The sequence below is a fragment of the Falco punctatus genome (assembly GCF_963210335.1).
Source record: "Falco punctatus genome assembly, chromosome: 2".
In the NCBI taxonomy this organism is placed as follows: Eukaryota; Metazoa; Chordata; class Aves; order Falconiformes; family Falconidae; genus Falco; species Falco punctatus.
In genome coordinates this window covers 19,860,554-19,881,412 of record NC_137581.1, presented here as the reverse complement: position 1 = coordinate 19,881,412, position 20,859 = coordinate 19,860,554, and the positions used below count along the sequence as shown (strand labels likewise).

The 20,859-nt window shown below is 38.2% G+C and overlaps 1 protein-coding gene across 16 annotated transcripts in view; it reads right to left on the bottom strand.

Moving 5' to 3' along the window:
* Window positions 1-1,837: 1,837 nt before the first annotated feature.
* ZMYM2 (zinc finger MYM-type containing 2) overlaps window positions 1,838-20,859 on the bottom strand; it is a 117,421-nt gene continuing 98,399 nt past the window's right edge. For 14 of the 16 annotated variants that reach the window (XM_080377221.1, XM_080377223.1, XM_080377222.1 and 11 more), the window contains 11 exons: window positions 19,072-19,201; window positions 18,783-18,898; window positions 17,804-17,975; window positions 16,287-16,394; window positions 14,407-14,501; window positions 13,067-13,235; window positions 11,933-12,084; window positions 7,785-7,899; window positions 6,436-6,687; window positions 5,938-6,058; window positions 1,838-3,571 (listed from right to left, as the gene is read on the bottom strand). In XM_080377221.1, the coding sequence (XP_080233347.1) occupies window positions 3,379-3,571; window positions 5,938-6,058; window positions 6,436-6,687; window positions 7,785-7,899; window positions 11,933-12,084; window positions 13,067-13,235; window positions 14,407-14,501; window positions 16,287-16,394; window positions 17,804-17,975; window positions 18,783-18,898; window positions 19,072-19,201 (1,623 nt within the window). In that variant the 3' untranslated portion in view covers window positions 1,838-3,378. Of the gene's footprint in view, window positions 3,572-5,937; window positions 6,059-6,435; window positions 6,688-7,784; window positions 7,900-11,932; window positions 12,085-13,066; window positions 13,236-14,406; window positions 14,502-16,286; window positions 16,395-17,803; window positions 17,976-18,782; window positions 18,899-19,071; window positions 19,202-20,859 lie in introns of those variants that run through there. The other 2 variants (XM_080377224.1, XR_013926348.1) reach the window with 2 other exon arrangements.

Below are 20,859 nucleotides of genomic sequence, written 5' to 3'. Positions count from 1 at the left end.
GCAGCACACTGGACTACTCCACAACCACAACCTTTTGTTGAATAAAATTTAACTGCCATAATTTATGCTTAGTTTAATAATTACAAAAAGCAGCACTTTCCTCAATGACTGTACATAATTATTTATAGAAAAAAAAAAAAAAAAGACGACTAACAAAGCAAATTTATTTCCTGACAACGGCACGGATTTTCCACGATTTCTCACACTGAACTATATTTTCTATGTAATTTGCCTGCTGCTGCCACCTGATTTCCTTCGTATCTTAAGGCTACCATTTCACCTGTGAACTGCTCAATATTGTATCACAAACCGAAGGGACACAGAGCACACGCTGGCATGATTTGAGAAGTTTGGGAACTCCTGCCTGGACTGGACCGCACCGCCAGCGCCACCTGCAGGGCTCTGTGCGGGCACAGCAGCACAGTCCCCGTGCCACGTTTTTCAGGTGAGCCCTGCCAGAGCTGACAGGAATGGCCCAAGCGGCCAGGATGCCACTTCACACCCTCCGAAGGCTGAAAGCAAGGACAGGTTCCCGACATGTATTACTACCTTGGAAGCTCTGTGTAGAAACACGGGGCATCACGTTTCCCTGCACGGTAACCTGCAGGTAACTCCTTGATACCAACCTGAATCTAGACCAGCTGCTGACAGTTTTACAAAGAAAAAGTATTTGCCCTGAACTCCTACTATAAAATTGCATGTCTTTGCTTTTTCAGAACTAAGGCCTTTTATTGCTTTTTGCATCACCATTCAAATTTAGGAACAAGATGCATACAGTGAACCATGACGCATTCTTGACTGTAATACCTCCACAGTTTACAACATCCAATCTAAATGCACCAACTGCTTGAAAAACATTATTGCTGATGATGGAATAGCTCCACCTTCTGGGATAGAAGTTATTTTCTTGACAACCACCTTCGTATTTCCAACACTGATATATATGCAAAACTTTCCATTTCAAAACCTAACAAATATTGTTACTGATGGAAGGTGGAATCTTGGGTAGAAAATGGGAGGAATTTAGGATAATAATGTGATTTCTGATAAACTTTGGGAAGCATTATTTTCTAATGACATTCAAAACACATGTTCATCGTTCAACCTGCCATATTAAAAACTGACATTACTTAAGAATAGCTGTAATCTGATTATGAGAACAAGAATTCAAACTCAATGTTTAAGACAAAACACTCAACACACTTTAGTTTTGATTTAGCGTGCTTTAAGCTTCACATTAAAAGTTTGTAGTTTTACAAAAGTGTGTTTGTGGTTAAACATGGTCATGATCAGGGAATGACTGACACCCTGCTGAAGTACTTGAACTCCAAGCTACAGGGAAGGGGGTGCAAGTGATCCTTATTGCTATTTATCAAAACACTTGAAATATTTTATTTAAACACACGTTTAAGTTAAGGACACTATGTGTTTCAGGCAGGTAATCAGTAACAATGATTCCCATATGTAAAGTTTAACTTATGGTCAAGTCAGGTGTTCAAGTGGACAGACCAGAACAAAACTATGATTACAATTCCTGATTTCATACTTTTATGTATTATGGGCACATTCTGTGGCTGTTGCTTGAAAAAAAGCAAGTGTTAATGAAGTAAGTTTTGTGTCTTCACTCACAAAGGGAAAAGGGCACTGAAACCATTAGTGATCTGCTCACTGCTGCTGTGCAGTATTTCTTGTTTTCACAGGAAGGGTAGAGCCACCAGAAAAAAAAAAAAGAAAAATTAAACATATACATCTCAATCTACTTTTGGAATAGTGGTATATCTAAAGTTAATACACACTCACGGACACGTAAGATTAGCAGAAATTTAAATAAAATTGCTTAACCAAACAAAGCAACTGAAGCTTTATTTCTCTATATAGAAAGATGCATCCCTATGTGTGTTCTTTTAAGCTAAGGAAAATGAAAAAGCCATGCAGCCCTTGCAAGAAATAAATCCTCAGGTGGTAATATATATACATAGAAAGTTTCCCCTTTAGTAGATGATTCCTCTCAGCAGATGCTTAATGCCATTTAGGAGAGCCAAACTTATGACTACTTTAGAGTGGAATATTCTACTACATTTTTTTCAGTACAACAGCAAACCATTGCATGAACCACCATACTGCTCGCATCAGTTAAACCAGACCAAGTAACAAAAGTTAAGCAGCTAAACGTGTATCCGGAAATCAGACTCCTTATGCAAAGTAAGCACAATGAAAGGATATAGAACAAATGAAAGGACTTTTCTTCAAAAAAAAAATCATCTTTCCATTTTCTGCAACTTCACATCTCATATGGCTTTTGAACGGAGGCATTGGGTAAAAGAATTTTCCCACCCATAGTCAAGTACTGACTGTATTTACATATAACAATGCAAGGACAAACAACAAAAGTTAAAAATTTAGCATACTGTATTACTTTACATAATACAGCATAAAATCCCTTCTAAGGCTACAAAGGACAGATTTACAGTAATATGAGGTACTGGTATTTATGGTCAGAAAAGTAAAGATGGAAAAGAATTATGTAGCATTGTCATCAGACATTTCTTTTTCTTTTTTTTTTTCCTTTTGTTTTTTTTGAAGGGTTTTTGGTTTTGTTTTTCTTTTTTACAAAATACATGTCTTGATGACCACATGCTTTAAGCTTATATTCATTTATTTTTTTATATATATATATTTATTTATTATTTGTAGGGGCAATTGAGAGAGAGTCACAAATAAGGAAAGGACACTAAGGTTTTAATAAGGGCAACAAAAAAAAAAATAATGTTTTCACCAGAATAGATTCACATTACAGTACACCAATATCGACAGCATTCTCTTTTGTCTATTTTTGGTACATAAGATGGAATCTCTCTACATAACCTTATAAGGCTTCAGTAACTAAAAAGTAAAAAACCTATTAGTTTACAATTCATTTAAAAATTCTGAAAGACACAGCAAGTTCTAAACTTTAGTAGTGCTACCCATACACAACCATCCGGTTTAAGAACCCATTAAAAGAGCCTCCTTTCAAGGGAGCTTCCAACAGCAGATTTGTGCAATATGAATGTCTCTTACTACAAGGGAAAAAAAAATACACATGGAACATTCTCATTCATATTTTGCAATGTAAAAAGTTACAAACATATCTAATCAAATAAATAATAAAAAAAAAAGAATCTGAAATGTGTTTGTTATGTATCCTAAAACCACTATGCAGAATAATGGAAACTTTCACTCACGGACTATTTACATGGTAATACCCAGCTGAGGGTACACACTGCTACAAAACTCATAAAACAAAGGGTAAACTTGAAATATTTTCCATAGTAAAGGTCTAGCAGCATGACTATATCTAATGCTGTTTGTTTTCTTGATGGTTTTTGGAAGTTTGTTTTAATCTATGTCTTCATCCAGTTCATAATTGTCTTTATCATAAATATCTTTTACTAGAAGAACCCGTACGAGCATATTTTCCAAAGTGTTGCGGTCCAGTGAAGTCGCAGTGTACCAGATGGGACTCTCTGCAGAGACAGAGCACTCTGGCTGCAGATAGAACATGTCTGTCCTCTGATTCAGATTCTGTGGGCTGCAAGGGGGAAAATACAGGGGGTTAGAAAAACACCCTCACAAGATAAAACAGTATTAGCAGTTTCAATATCCCGCAAAACCAAAACTCTTAACTGTACACCTCAGCAAGTTACCAAAAAAAAAAAAAATTAACATGGAGAAATGTGGTCTCGTCCATAGAAGGAGCCCTGCTGGGTCTGGCCCAAGCCCAGCCAGTCCCACCTCCTCAGAGCAGCCAAAAGCAGGTGCCTGGGACTTAACAAGCACACAGGAGACCACAGACTCTTCCAGCTTTCAAAAATTTGCAGATCCAGGACTTGCTAAACCAGACAGTACTTGCTAGCTATGCAGGAACCACTGATCGACGTATTTTGGTATCAGTAATTACTTGCACCACTGCCTGATATGGCTATCTCTGCATGTGGAACCTGGGGTTCCCTCGAAAATCAAGGGCAGCAGTTCTGCACAAAAATACAAGAAGGTGGTAAAATCCATCCTTTTATTTTCCTTGAAAGGCTGGTCATTTTAAGTCTTAAAATCCCTTAATTCCTGACGCACTATACTTTCAGTTTGATCCAGCTCAGACACATAATCTAACCCACTACACAAGACTCCTTTAAGGAAATTCTAGTATTTTGTCCATTTAGGCAAGTTTCAGAAAATAATTTGCAACCCTGCCTGTGGAAGTGTTCATTCATGCTCCCTCCTTCATAAATACTGCAAACGTCAGGAGTCAACTCCATTTCATGTGTCTTTGGTAAAATTTTTACCAGCTCATCTTCCCAAACTGGCTGGTAAGGTATCGGGTGCTCTTCTTCACCTGCTAGGGGAAGTGTTGGCTTGTTCTGTTCCCACGTAAATCAGATTAAGAATCAGGTAAGAAGCAAAATATGACTGTTCAAAATATTCTAATAATTTAAATATTTTAATCTCCTTCCTACATTTTTGACAAGCCAGTATTTTTATAGGAACAAGCAATGATACAGTCTCGATAGCTGTGAATGAGAGGATCTGGACAGCTGCAGCTGTCCACTAGTTGCCAAGTATATGTCAAACAGCTAGCATTACCTTAAATTTTACAATAGCTTTACAGTATTACCTTAAATTACAACAGCAGTTTAAATTTTGCAATAGCTTTTAAAGTGTAAAATATTTTATTAAAATTATTTCATGAAAGGCGGGAGGTGTATGTTATTAGAAGTGGAACCAGGAAAAGCAGTCTGCTGCTCTAGTTAGCAATGGTGACCAATATCTGTAAGACAGCAGGACTTGAAACCACTCCATAAACGATACTCCAAGTGAGCTTAAGTGCCTTCTTCTCCCCAATGTTGAGATGTTTCTAAAAATAAAAAAAAATATTTGTTCTCTCCCCACTACTGGCTGTGTAACTCAGTTCAAAAATCCAGCTTCAACTTTTTAACGATATACCCTCTCTGAACCATGACCTTTTGTGTGAAGGCAAAAAACCCCTCCCTGCAACAGTCAGAACTGAGTTTATGAAAAGCAGGTCCTTGCATTAACGGACCACAAGCTTCTCTTTAAATGCTTCTTTCTATAACATCACATGCTTGCACTTCTACCTACACTGTGTGCAACTTCTTCACCTTTAAGAGTAAGATGCTGTTTCCTAACACACATTGTGTCTCACACTTCATTTGATTTCCTGTGTTGTATACACAATGTGATTTTATTCCTTTGGTATCACTTGCCTGTATTTATGTAACTACATTAAAATCAGTCGCTTGAATGGCTGTTCTAATTAAAGAAAAGTATTTCCCCTGAAATCCTGTTTTCAAACACTACCGAATTATTGGTTTTAAGAGTTGCCAAAGCTTTTCTTTTTAATGTATTAATTTCTGTGCAGATTGGAAAGTAACAAGCTATTCTAAATGCTGGGCTACTGTCAGTAGTATCTTTTCTGCTACAAAATATTTTAAGCACGCTTTCAAGCTACGTATCTCAAAAGCATCTAAATTTCAGATTCCTGATGACTTAAAATGAAGCAAATGCATTGTCTCAATCCAATTTTTACTGAAGAGACAAGGACCTCACAAATGTAACCCTCAGCAGTAAAACCTACCAGATCCCTTGCTGGTAATGCTCTGCAGAGACACTTGGTGTTTCCGGTTAAGAAAACTGAATGATACTATCACTGCCAGATGAAGTCCTTGACAACTTACACTGAAGTACTCTGCTGCTTCCACACCTTCTGCATGCCTTGTCCAGATACAGAACAGGAGATTTCAATGCTTTCATTTAGGTATTTTTCAGAAGATTTCAATCCATTCCCTTTACTTGGGCATCTTTCATGTTGCATAAAAATATTTGCCTTTTGTACCTAGGTCTACCCCAGACCACTTGCACATCACCCTGTAGCATGCTTACCTTTTAGACAGATAGCATTCAAACATTTTCACAGGGCATCTAGCCGGATCAGACGTGTTTTCAATTTGTTCAAATATTGGTTCATCATCTTCGTGTTTCCTTTTTCCAGTAGTAATTTTATCTTTAAGAAGAAAATCAAGATCTAAGCTATAACTTGAAGTTACTTTACATTTTCAGTAAACTTCCCAGAGTGGGCAGCCCACCAAGTACCGCAATGCGGTTGCCACAACTATGCATATCTGCACACTGGAAATGCAACCCACCGCCACAACGAAGTCACAGCATTTAGCATGGAGACCAGTGGGCTCAGGGGGATCATTTAACACAGAGACCCTGCTGTCTCCATGGACCACGCACTCTGATTATAAAGATTGGGGAGCTGAACTGCTCAGCTTTACGCAAAGGCAGACCTCTGGCTCCTGGCAAGATGCTCAGGTGTCCCTCACAGGATCACAACGTGGATGCTCCTGCAATACTAATTTTCAACTGCCATAGTACCTTCACTATCAGCTCTGCACAGGGAAGACACTTGGTATCGAAGACAAGCTTTGCTTTCCATTGTTAGAGGATTTTTTTTCCACTGTCTAAAAACAGTGCCAAAAGAAAGTCTTAAGTGCTGCTCCACTGTCTTCAGGCCAAAGTATTTAGTGTTAAAGTAGAACAGAGTATTCAGAAGAGCAACTGGTGAATGTGATCCTAGCTGTTTAATCCTCCAAAGGTAATCTTCTTCAACTCGAGAGAATATTGATCCTTTAAAAAAGAATATTAGAGAGAATACAATGGATTAGCACACCAATTGTCCAGGTGCAAGAGAATCAAGTTTCTGTTTACCATAATATTTAACAAAAGGATCATGAAAAGCCTCTAATAAGCATATTTAATTGTATGTTCACACCCCCAAAACCACCTCTTAAAGACAGACACTCACTGTTCCAGTAAGAGACGGGTAATGGGAAATACGAGTATAGGCCATTTCACACGGAACGTATTTCTGTTTAATTACAACAGCATCGCTTACAAGCAGCTCCATCACGTTACTACATAAAACCAAATGTTCAAGGGGCTAATCTTAAGCCCTTCATAAACAGCGTATTTTTAGTTCATTTTATTCTGCTCCGGCAAGGTGTTTGAATAGCTATACCTTCTTCTTTCTTACTACTAATGGATATTTCACTTGGAAAGCGCTTCTGGACCATATCAGGGTATAGGGAGGACCCTATACAAAGGCGCTCTAGAGCTATACAGAGAAAAGACAGTGCCAAGGAGAGAGAGGAAAGGGGCTGTTCAGGACATGGCCTGTAAAGAGAATTGTGAGGAAGATGGAAGAACAGTGGATCCTGCAGTTCAGCACCGACATTGATCTGCTGGGGAAAATTCCTGTTTTCTCCATGAACTAATGATCCTTCTGAGCAGAAGCTCCATAGAAGAGAGTCCTCCCAACCAGCTAAGAAAGGCTAAAATACACAACTCTTTAGCCCTACCCACACACAGCCCAGCACCTGCCTGCCTACCTGCTTCCCATTTGGGAAAGGAATTGGAAAAAAAGTAAATTCTGCTCAGGTTTAAAGTACAGGTCAAAGAGCAGCTGTTTATCCTAACTTTCTTTCCTAAAAATAGATAGTCAATTTAAGCTTAACAGGCAGTGGCAGACTCAACTCTTGCAGCATGGATTACCAAGAAACAGGACAGTAAGAACATGTGCAGTCTTAAATGAACTCTTAGATGGTATCTTTATGATTTTTAATCAAATACTATTGCAATGCATAAAATGTTTGTATATATCTACATGCTTAAGAATACAGAACTATTAAGAGATGAAAAACATACATGACCAAAAAGAAAATTACCATCTGGAAGTATGCTTGGTTGCCAGCTTCTAAGGATTTTATTTAATTCCTGTTCAAACGTCTGGTAGATTGGATCAATAAATATGTTGTCTTTTCGATTACTTCCATATAAATACTACAGAAAAGAGAGAGAGACAATATTTACAATTCCAGATTAAAACAGTTCCTGTGCTATAAGGTGGTTCTTCAGTGCAATGCTTGCACTTTTGTAAAAAAAACACACACAGTTAGCTATAAAAATAAAGCAATGACACTTTTCCAATATTTAGCAGTTAAAAGTTACCTCCAATATAATATATGTTGTAAATGTCTGACTGAATATAAATAAAAAATTAATTACAACTTGACCATTGTTCTCTAAAATTTCCTAAGTGCAACACTGAGTCAGTGAATAGGGAGTTATTAAAAAAAAAAAACCAACAAAACAACCAACCAAAACCCACAAACCCCAAATCCATAACTAATTTATCTCTTCCTCCACCTAGATCTTCAATGAAAAAAACCCAACCATTTAGCAACAATCTGCCACTTTAAACGGGAACTCTGGACACTGACAAAAGCACCTTCAACACACAAGTGAAAGCAAAAAACCACTCCTGTGTATTTGTGGTAATGATATACAGCAGTGCAAGAAAAATGATAGGATGGTGCAAGGCACCCGCCTATTCTACAATCAAATTATCCTAACCCGCTTGATCTTACAGAAACTCTTTTGAACCTTTACCAAGAATTAATGGCTGAGGGATACACTAGTATTTGATGCTATCCTCTCTGGAGACACTTGTAAGAAACGGAGGACTGGCTCCTTAAATTTTCCGCTTCAGTGTTATCTGTGCATGAACAAGCCTGTTGTTAGTGAATACAATAAAAATGACAGACAAAAAATGTACTCACTTCTGGAAATGGCATCTGTTTCTGTACACGTAGTTGAAGTAACATTAAACACAGCACTTGTTTATACTAGGCTGTTCAGCATACCTTGACTTTCTTATCTTTGCATTTAGTTTTATAATAAGGAAAAACGAGTAAATACCTTTCCTACAAGTCTCCAACACATCTTCATTTAGATAAATATATATAAGTTTAACTAACTCTTCAAAGCACAATATTCCCCAAGATGTGCTTGCTTCTACATACCTCAGTTTTGATTTTCATAAAGCAATTCTAAACCAGACAATACAACTCACTAAAAGCTTCACTAGGTTTGCCTCTCTGTTACCTGGCACATTTTTCCTCTATGAATTTTCTTTTTCTCTGGTTTGCATTAAAGACACTGAATGCTGGCAGTGGAACTGAAATTAAGACTGAAATTTGGTTCAAAAGTAATTCCCACACAAGCTTGTGAGAACTCAGCTGAAAATATTTCCGTTTCCTGGTTCAGAATAAGTGTTTGGCTAAACCTCAACATCCCCAGCAGAAACCTGTGAAGCATCCTGGACCATTAGCACTGCAGAATCTACAAAAGAACGATGACATGTTGCAGTCTTCCCTGGCACACAACACCTAACATGCATCCACAAACCTTCTTTACCACACCATAACATTGTGCTCTGCTCTCTACAGACACTAGCGGACCCAGGATCAGCCTTAGTTGTTGCCACCTGAGATGAGTTCTGTGGAAACCACAGACACCTTCAGGCAAACATCTGCCAAGCTCCATCAGCCTGAATTTTGCCCAGACAACCCCATTATTATGGGTGGGTGGGGGTGGGTGGGAACGGGGAACGAACAAAAAAACCCAAAACCCACCAAACCCTCCCAATCTGTACTGGGACAAAGAACGAAGGCCACGATGCAGCAGGGGAGCAAGGCAGGCTAACGCCTTCTGCCAGAGGAATCCTCTCCACTAGATGCCCACCTGACCATGCAACAACCTTTTTCATTTTAAGTGTGCTGTTTTTTCAGGATCAGTACTTCAAAGTTACCAAAACCATTACTGAACCATTTCTGGCCCGAAGCAGAACAATTTCAGCTGCAAACGAACCTGAACTGAGAAAATGTATCATTTGACTCAGGGACCAGTTTGCTGGAATAGATTTTCCAAGTGCTTCCCTTAAGAAAAAGTTATTTTACGAAGTCAAAAAGCCAACTGGAGATTTAAGACTCCTGAGCACCTCCCCTGCGCTCAAACCGTGTTACTGCCATGAGGAAAAGCTCCAGCCTGAGCCCGTACTGGGCCACAGCAAGTGCAGTAATTCTGGCGGAGAGGGAAAGTGCTCTTTTTCTAACCTAGGGCTTCCGCATTCTCTTCCTTCAAAGAGAAACTTACTCTAAGTCAGCAAAATATTGATGAACTTTGGCACAACTTTAACCTTAAATGGCATCATTTAAACTCCTCTGAGCCCCTTTGAGTTAAACAGAGCCAATACCTTTTATGCAGTAGCAGACAATTTATTCTCTTTCAGGAGAGTACCCACGTCAGGGTTGTCAAGATGGAAAGAAGTACTAAGAAAATACCAGAAGGCAACGGACTTTTGTTGCACACTGCAACAACTGTGTTGCATTTAGTGTACCATTAACTGGTTTAAACCTGTTTCTTTGAGAAGGGTAACGCGTAGGCATATACATCATACAATTTGCCATCCGCGCACAGATGCTGGCTGCAACCCTTGACAGCTCACATGCTTGCATGTTTCTGTCCCTCCCTCACTGCCCGCCCTTGTGAAATGCAAACTCCTCAGAACAGGGCACATCTTCCTACCAGTCTGAATAGCAGTGGCACAACTGGGCTGAATAAATGGGGCTGTTAACATCGCCTGAATTAAATACTGGACACTAAGTATAAGCATAAATTACAGTGAAACAACTGCAAGTTATTCCTCTAATGTTCCAGTGTTGTGTATGTGTATTAGGGCACGTGAATATTGTGTTGTGCTACACAAACTTTGGTTATGATGCGCTAGAAAAAAACAAAAGTTGTAAAAATAACTAGTTTTCACAGTAGACAAAACAGACTATGTCAAAGGCACAAAGAGAAAGGTGAAAAAAGAGAAAATATTAATTTAATTCCATTTTATAAACACGTACCTCACACTGTGTATTGTTTATCAGCTTAATAAGAGTATTTCCAATTCGACAGAAAGATACAGAGACACAGTTTGTCATGCAAGTGCAGAAGCAGAAAGCTAGTTGAATTTGAAACATGCCTTGTAGCAATATTGACTAAAACGCCAAACAATAAATGGTCGCCGCTCAAATTTCAGTCATGAGGTAAAGGTATCAAGTAACTCCCTAATTTTGGATACTCGGGATATGGAAAAATTAGTATAGGTACTATTTATTTTAAAAATATTTTGATTAAAAAAAAATTGTTAATTGATTCTCTGCCTTAAGTATGAAGCACTTTAAGCAGGACTGCAAAGCCTGTGAGCAGCTTGCTTTCCACATCATATGCAATTTTTAATGCCTTTTAGCATGAATGAAATGTTGTGTTCTCAGCTCTGAACACTGCTTATTTTATCTATGATTTGCCTTATGTACCAAAAATTAAAAGACACACTCTGCTTAAAAGGTAAGTTGCAGAATAGCTTTTCTAATTATCTAGTGATACGTTATTGCCTTCACAAATGATACCCCTAAATTGACTCCCTTTATCTTTGAAATACAATGTAATTACAATTTGCCGGCAGGGTGTATGTCTAAGACAGTCGATGTAGCAGAGTTTCCTGCACTCCACAAAGTAAAGCCTGACTGCCCACAATCTGCAATATTCAGTACATTACTCTGCCAAAAAGACACTTCAAATAGCTCATTTCCACTATGTGCTAAGTATCTGAATTAGTAAAACATTTACAGATCATGCCTTGTTTCATTCTGTTTTTACATTAAGCCATCTTTAGCAACCAAAATGAAGCACAGCATTCAGAAAACCTGTCATTTTAAACTGCAAATTCCTTGCTTTAACCCAGCAAGAAGCTTAAAATTATTACAGCATACCAGTTTGCATTTGAGTTTTCATGATGGGTCTGCAATCCCATTTTCTATACAGACAGCTTTCTACAATGTGATTTACACAGCAGCCTCTCTGTGTTCCAGATCATAGCCATTATATTAAGAATAGCTCCTAGCCAATAAATCCACATTATCTCCATTCTTCCACTGAAATGGGTTAGTCAAATCAGTAGGTCTGCTTCCCAGCCTCTACTAACCTCCTGAATCCCAAGACACAGATAATAGATGCTGTCAGGTGCATAGTTCTCTCCATTTGGCCTTCGAATTTCATTGACAAAATGTGTCAAACCATAGTTTAACTCAGCTGAAGTATGTGATAATAGATCTTCCTTTAATTTCACAGACTTTACTGTAAAATAGAGAAAAAATGCTACATTACACAACAGAATGATTACATGGTGAGGGTAGGATGGGGTATTTTTGGACTGGAAAGTGGGAAACTGGCTTGTTGTCCTCTCCACTAACCAATGAACAAGTCTAAAAGCACCAAGTACTTGAAGCACTAGGTCTGTATTAAAATAAACAAGGCTACCAGAGTAAAGTCTAGTTAACCAAATGCAGTTATCACCACTGACGAACGCACTGTCATGCTGACATGCACTTCTCTGAAAAAGCTGAGTGCAGAAGTGGCCCAAGACTCCGAAGCGAAGACAGTGCTGTAGAGGGAGACCTTCAGGGGAAATGGCAGTTTCCAAAGATCCAACAGTGTAATGCAAAGGTTCTAAGACGCATGTGGGAGCTGAAGAACAGCAGGAGTAGCAGCAATCCAGCAATCCCCTTTTCCCTCACGGTGCCAATGTACACACAGAGGAGCACTGCAGAAAGAGCAGTGAAGCTCCACAGGAGCAAAGGCCACCTCGTGCCAGAGCTCCACAGCCAGATAATGCCAGCCTCAGATGCTCTCTTTCCAGCACAAAGAACAGAAGAATAGGATGCCCCTCCCTTGCAATTTAGAAGTCCAGAAAAGCTGTGAACTCCAAGGCAAGTTAAAATATGAGGAAAAACAGGATACAAACAAACAAAATAATCAAAACGGTCCTAGAAAGTCAGAAGAGGCAGAAGGGTGCTGTCCTGGCTTGCATGAGAAGCATGAGACCCAGCACACTGAACTAAGTAGGGAATAGTAGTTAAACAACATAAAAACCCCAGACAAACCGAAACGAAACAAAACAAAGAGTTTGGCAACTCTGTGGTAAAATAATCCCAGTCATTGTGGGAACATTAGGCACATGTGAAAACTTACATTAGAAATTCCAGCTGAAAATCAGACAAGTACAACAATTCTCCCTACCAAGTAAGAATTGGGATGCCAGATTTTTGGAAATACTTACTTGATTTCAGTTCCTCTAATTCTGGAAGCTCTTCGTCTAAATACCGAGACTTTACCCAGTGCTTCCATGCATTTACACCATACGTATATTTGAATGGAAAACTACACTCCGAGTTTTCAGAGCTGTCATCGTGAGACTGGTATTCTGACACTGCTTTCCTCTTCACCCCCTGCCATGGAAACACAGTGGTTAACACCACTGGCAGCAATAACACAGAAGCCGGGCAGAATAAGCAAGCTGCATGCCAAATTACAAAATGTTCAGTGCAAAGAAACACACGCTTCATTCAGTAGGTAGTTTCTGTGTTGAACATACTTCTAAGGACAGTGTTCACTTAAGCTGACAAATGTTTCTAATTCACCTTTAACACTGGTTCCTAATGCAGACAGAATAATTTTTGATAATGGAGCTGCTGCGTTGGTTACATCATATTAAGCAACAACCACATGATGCACCAAATAATTCAGTGTATTTATAGGATTTCATTGTGTTAATGTGCAGAAAGATACAATTGCTCAAATCTGTGTCAGAAAGTCAACATTTAGGTTCAACTGAAGCCATCAATGAAAAACCCAGCACTGGTCCCAAGTTAAAGTATGTCCAGGAGTGGACATGTGGATAATGTCCAGTGGATAATACCAACAGTTTAGACTCCAAGTTTAAAACCAGAAAGATATATTTTTTCTTAGAAGTTGGATGGGTCTTTTTTTAAAGCTATGATACCCGCTGTAGTTACTGCAACAAAACTGTTTCTACTTTGTGCCAGGCACCAGAAACTTTATTTCTTGTTAGCTTCCTTCTAAATAAAAGAGAATGGCTTATTTATTTGCAATATCTAAAATAAGTTTTTTGACTGAAAATAGTATCTGGGAAAATCACAAGCAACTAAAAAAGTGGGGGGTTTAAACTATTTTATACAGGAGATGCTACAGTTCCCACTATAAGCCATGGTAATGCAAACATTCTTCCATTTTACTATCAAATTAAACCAAGACTGTTTTGTTCAAACCAGAAGAGAGAAACGCATTACTAAGAATACACAAATTATATACACACTAGCACATCACGTCAACAGTTCTACAATGTGAAGCAAAAATGGGATCACAATTTAGAAATGACACTCCTATTTAACCAAACAGTTAACTGCAACAGACAGGACTGAAATAACTTTATTATTTGAAACGTATCAACTTATATCATAAAGATAGGGTATCAGGTATGAATAGGCAGTAACACATTTTAGATCAGTATGAACACTAAAACCCGAAACCCCAGCATATTATTGCCCTCTTAAATTTTGTGGGGTTTTTAAATTTTTTTTATTAGCATGACAAAATTACCTTCTTTTTAGACCGAGGCCTTGGCTGTTCCTCATATTCTTCCCCAAAAACGGGAGGTAACAAAAACTCATTTTCTGTATCAAGCTCCTCAGTTGCTGAAAATACATTAACAGAAACTTACTTCTAAACATCTTTTGAATAATATTGACTTGGAAAAAAAACCCCAATGAACTGTATCAGTGTTCATTAACATAAGGGGTCCACAAAAGCACATCTATAAACATCACCAAAGATCGGATTTCAGTAAGAGGAAATAAAGCTATTCTTTTGAAAGTAAGGCAAAGCTATCAAAATGTTTACTTCTAAACAAACTGTAAAGGACACAATGCTCAACATTTCCAAGCACTATCTCAAGTCTTGATGGCAGCATTTCTTACTACGGACTTTAAACAATTTTTCCTGCCTAGGCAGTCTTCAGTATTAAGAAGTTGAAGTTGTAGTGAGAATGAACTATTATAGAGAGAAATAAGTGGAAAAAATACACATTAACTTACTACAGGCACTTTTGTTCATTTATTTCCATAATTTCTACTCATGTTTTGTATTTTATATAGCACTTTATACTTGGTTAAAAACTTTCAGGCAACACAGTGGAACGAGACAACACATGAATGGATTTAATGTTGCAAGTTTCACCTTTATTTACTTTACTCAAGATGGTTCATCCCTCATTTAGCCATCAAACAATGTCTTCATTCAAAACTGAATGCTCTTCTAACTGGCTGACTTCACCACCTTACTAAAGACACCATTCAAACCGGCCCAGAGGAAATAAACAGCACTCGCGTGCAAAGTTTTGAGAGATCCGCCTCAGACTAAACACCAGTCCTTCTCCTGCTACCACAAAGAATCGTAACTTGGAAGCGCTTCAGTGCAATTAATATCTATTACAAACTGCTATTATTTAGTATTCAACTTTTTTTTTTCTTCCATGGCTTTTTTTTTCCTCATGTATTGAGCCTCACTTATATAGAAAGTTAAAAGTCTAGTATACATCTGGCTAATAAACTCCCTAAGACTAAGGTCAGACTAAGTCCTAGACTTGGCCTTTAAATCAGACATACAGCAAACTGGGAAACCCAGTCTGGGCATCTAGTGCAGATATCCACAGCACAAGGCAAAAGGAGCCTTTCAACATCAGCTAGAGAAGCTATTCAGGGGAGGTATGAGAGATACATGTCCAAGAGAAGCTATGTTGACGCAGACACTAGCTACAGCCAGGAGCTTTCTCAGATCTTGGATTGATTAGAACATGGTATAAGGAAAGAGTCACTGTTGCCTGCATTCGATAGAGCGGTAGAAATTGTAATACATAAACCCAAGACCTTCTTTCAAGAAAGATCTCAAAGTATTGATGTTCCTGCTAATTCAAATAAGGCTACCTTTTTCAAATACAGGTACAAACATTAACAAGATACTAAAAGGCGACACCAATGATGTGCAGCACACCAGCTTACAATTTTCTAACAAACCTGAGTGGGAAATTTGCCCTTTCGCCATTTCTGCTCTAAAACACCACTTTCCATGGAAATACCTAGTGACCGAAGAATGCATTCGTTACTGTTACATGCCATCCGAGCCTTTGAGCCTTCAAAATAGCTTTGTTAAATCCACATCCAAAACCAAGTGGTGCAGTCAAGTTCATCTGTGAAAGGTTAACTCCCCTTTTTCTTTGAATTCTGTTTCAAATACTGTATTTTAAACGATGGAGGAACTAATTCAGGAGCCTCCAGTCTTGCAAAGACATTGCAAAGCTTTACTTAACAGTCAGGTGGATCTTGCAATCAAATAAAGCTCCTCTGAAAGGATGATGAAACAAGGTACAATAGTTACCCACAATGTCTACTTCACAATATTTATTAAAATGACAGAAAAAATACCTCTTGGAAAGTCTATTTCAATATCAAGGTCTGGCTCATATGGAACATCAGGCAAGCTTGTCCGTGCCTCTGTTTCTGAGTTCAGAAGATCCGACTCTACTATTACACCTGTTTAAAACAAAACAAAAAAAACCCACCACAAAACTCTTGTTATTTTAACCAACACATGCAATCCATGTGTTGGTTATTTTTCTACACGATTCTGCCTGCAACAGAACAGACTTTCAAGTCTGTGAAAGAGATCCTACAAAAGTAAACAAGGCAGGCAGAGGGAATCAAAAGCTTGACCTCTTTCCAACATCTGGCAAAGACAGATTTCTCCAAATTCAGTTCTCTGCAAATGAGCAAGCTCTGATCCCATAAATCTACTCATTTAGCTAGCTTGTACTTAACCAAAAGAGAACAAGGAACTGCTAATGGCAACCTTGTAACACTACCAGAAAAGCCCAGCTTTAGTGGGGGAATGGCAACAGTGTGGAAGAGGATGTGGCTCCTGGAACTGCAGCACCACTAGCCTCCTATACACCAGGCTCAAAGTGTAAGTTCGTGTCATTTATCAGCATCCTTTGAGACACATTTAGAAAGAGCTTAAAAAAAAAAAAAAAGAACAAAAATCTAGTTTTTGGAAGAGAAGGCAAATTCTCCTGGGAAGATACAGAAGAGACTTGAGGATTTTGGCAGGCAGAGACGGGGAAGAGGGGCAGAGGTAAGTGCACTGCAAAAACAGCATTACAGATGTGCAGGATTTTTTGATCTTCAGCTGTAAAGCTGTCTCAGACAGTTCTGTCCTTTTAGGTGACCTGGTTGGATGACAAGCCATTTCAGCATCACAACTCAAATGATGTATCAGCTGAAGCATTGCTATCTAGAAAGAGATGATCCTTGCAGGTCAGGATCAATCAAGAGCAAAAGCTTCACCAGGTCACCTGGTTTTGTTGATCACAGTTCCACTTGTGCAATTTATGTTTCTCTTAGTTTTAACAGTCCATGCTTCCCCATACCTGACAAAAAACGTGCCTAGTAATGCATTACTACAAAGGGATGAGACCTCTGTACAGAGAAGTTGGGTTCACACCTGTAAGCCACAGCTACAGAGATCACTTTCCCTAAACTTCTGAGTTGAGTTTTTCTGGGAGGATAAACACAGTGGTTTTGGTTTGTTTTGAGTTATGCTGGGAAGAAAATGTGTTTGTGATCCTGGATGAGTGCCTGTCATCAGCCATGGAGCTGGCCCAAGCAAAGGGAATGCCTGTGTTTTTAAAGACAAAGGTCTGGTACAGCACACCAAAGCCACGCAACATACTTCGGAGAGTTTTCTGTATTTCAAATGCGCTAAAATTATCTTTTACAATATTTAAATAATTAAGATTTCCACTTATTAACAACTCAATTACGGCACGGTACCAACCAGAATCTTTCAGTAAAATAAAAAAAAAACCAAACAGCTCCTCTCTTGATTCACACCCACACATACACCTCAACGCTCCAAAAAATCAAGAACTCAGCAGGAAACTCACTGGTCACATCAGAAGCTTCAGTTTTTCCATCATGTTCAGGTGCCATCTCTGACAAGTTCAGTAGCTCAGTTTCCAGAGGATTTGAGGGGACTTTTCCCCTCAGCTCTTCTATTGCTGCAAGGATTTGCTCACTGCTATCCAGAGTAGTGGGTAAAAAAACTGGAACTGGCACCTATGCAGACAGGGAAGAAGAGATAATTAAAAAAGAAAAAAGCATCAACAGCAGTCAACAAACTCTACATCCCTCTTCTAAAAGACACTGTTAATACAGAGAACCATATTCCTTCAGTGTGGGCTAACAAAAGAATGTTCACACGTTAAAAAATTCAATATAAATTATTGATAACACAAGTGAAAGCAGGAAAGGATAAAGTTAAGCATGACAAAATACAGTGGGTCAAAATAAGAACAGAAGGGACTTTGGAAATTCAAACCTGCCTGACTATAACTTCAGACTAACAGTTTGGACAAGTCAACATCCTATTTTAGTGGCTTGCTGGTAGAACACAGAATTTTAGGAATTCAAGGTTTTTTCCACCATTTGGATGAGATTTGGCACTTAAGTGCTAACAAATTTAATTTACTTTCTTTTGCTGGCACAAGTTTCTTTTTTTTTACTTTTCTTCCTTCTGTTTATCCCCCTCTACCATCCCTTCCCAAGACAATCTTTCAGTTTCCCGTTTACCAGAACAAATCTTGCTATTTAATGCTTATTGAGCAAACTCAAAAGCATCACTCAGAATTGTTCCTAAAAATCTCAGCAGCACAAGATTTTCACACTGAAAGCAGGCAGATTATTTCCTCAATTTTAGTACTTAAGTGCCACTGTCACACTTCTAATGCCTTCCCACTGAACAGGGCTGCAGCACCCTGCAACCCTTTAGATGGAACAGAATGAGAACAGTCAAGAATACAAAGTGGTCCCACACAAGCATGTGAATGGATGCCGATGTAAACATGAAGCTGAAGTCTCACTTACAGGAACAGGAAGCGTCGTAGGAACAGGAACATTTTGACTATACATATTCATAGGCACCGGAACATAGACAGGTACAGGAATAGGCACTGGGACATACTCTTTTTTCCAATCATCTTCTATTAAAAGAAAAAAGAAAAAGGCAAACACTGCCAGGTACTTAAATATATTTTACACCTGCAGTTTAGGGAAAAAAAATTAGAATATTTGCCGTGTGTTCCAAGGCAGTGACAGTTGAAAAAAAAAATCTGCGATGAAGAAATTAGTAGTTCCAGTACAGTTCAAGAGTTACCTGTCTGACAAGACTTCGTCTGCATATGAGGTTTACAGTATGTGGCTTTCGTCATTGTCAAAGGCTTGCAGAGAACTGCCTTGTTCTTCATTTCTCTGTTAGGTGTTGGAGAAGGTGGTGGTGCTGAGCCCTACAGACAAGCAAATAAGACAATGTGCTGCTACACTACACTGATTCCAACACAATGTTCTTGATTTAATGTATCAGTTGATACTTTTCATATGAGATACTGAAGAGGAAGCTCACAACAGCATAAAACACCAGCACCAACTATTATTATTTAATTGCAAGCTACTCTACATTTCTAGTAACGAGCTGTAGCTACCAGGAATGTAACATAGTTGTATCTTGCTGTCAGGCCTAGCACTTTGACAACTTCTGGCTCATTTTCATTTATTTTTTTTTTAAAGTTTAAGATATTATTTTTTTATATTCTTGTTTAAATGGAATTGCAATTTAAGCTGTTTTATAACTTCAAAATTAATTTTAGCTGTAAAAAGAATTCACTATAAGTAGCATAACAAATTCCTGGCTCAAAGTCTAACCTCCCTGAACTATGCTATAATCCAAAGATTGCATTTTTTATTTTTTTTTAAAAAAAAGCGTTTCTGAAAATATGTCCGATTTTTTAATCCTTAAGTATGAGCTTCGAGCTCCCCCTGCTGGCTCTACAATAGTGACAACAAATACTTGGGAATATCCCATAATGCTCAAACTGCATCCTTACAGTCAACGAGTAAAAAACCCCACATCTCGGTCCAGACATGTTTTTTGTCACCTAGCACCTGTTTTAGAACCTGATTTACGCAGCACGACTGTCACTTATTTGGTCATATGCAGTAAGACTAGCCCCACATATCCTTTTAAACATGGAAGGGAAGTCAAGTCACAAGAACAGCAGCAGGCTTTATTTAACAGGTGTACATTTTCTAAAATAAAAAAAAAAATTACTGTATCACACATAGCTTTTATATGCTCTTTAAAAATTTAGGGAATGAATTAACATCATTAAATACTAGATGTTTGTAACAAGACAGTTTAGCTTGTCTTGTGTCTCTAGTTACCTAAGCAATCTTGTTTTGTCTTTCATTAATCTGTTTTATAATGCCATCAAAGTACTTCCACTTAAATCTAAAATTCAACTTATAGCAGCCTATCTGCATTAAAGAAACTAGTCCATTTTTTCATGGAAATACAGGCAGTTCCAAGATCTTCCATCTGATAAACTGAGTTTCAAACAAAATACACTAAACTAACTGAAAAAAATTATTATTAATAATACTTCTGACAAGCTGATAAAAACTGAAACGCAAAAACGAAGGCCGCTGCTCCACTGATGATTCCCACCCTCCCAGACAGTGATCCTGCAAAAGGTTATGCTTCCCTACTCTATCACCTGCAGCAAAGTCAATCAGACCTTGAGCACCAATTATTCTGCTCTTGGGAATTATAATTTAAGTTCTGAAGCTTTATTTTCAGCCTTTCATAGCTGAGATACAACCTTAATATTCTAACTGACCAGTGAAACTCTATTCCCTTTCCACACTCCATATTCACATATTTAGACTGATTAGGTGTGTTTAAGATACGCATAGTTGTGAATCAAGTTTTAAGCAACACTTCCATGCACTACAGATGTAAAATACATGGCTGATATTTTGGTTTTCCAAAGTGTCCAGAAGACACTGAAAAGACAAAATATGAATATTTAAAAATGTAATTTCAACTAGTGATGTGAAAAAGACTAAAAGCCTCCATAAATTTAGCTTAGTATCATGCAAATATAAT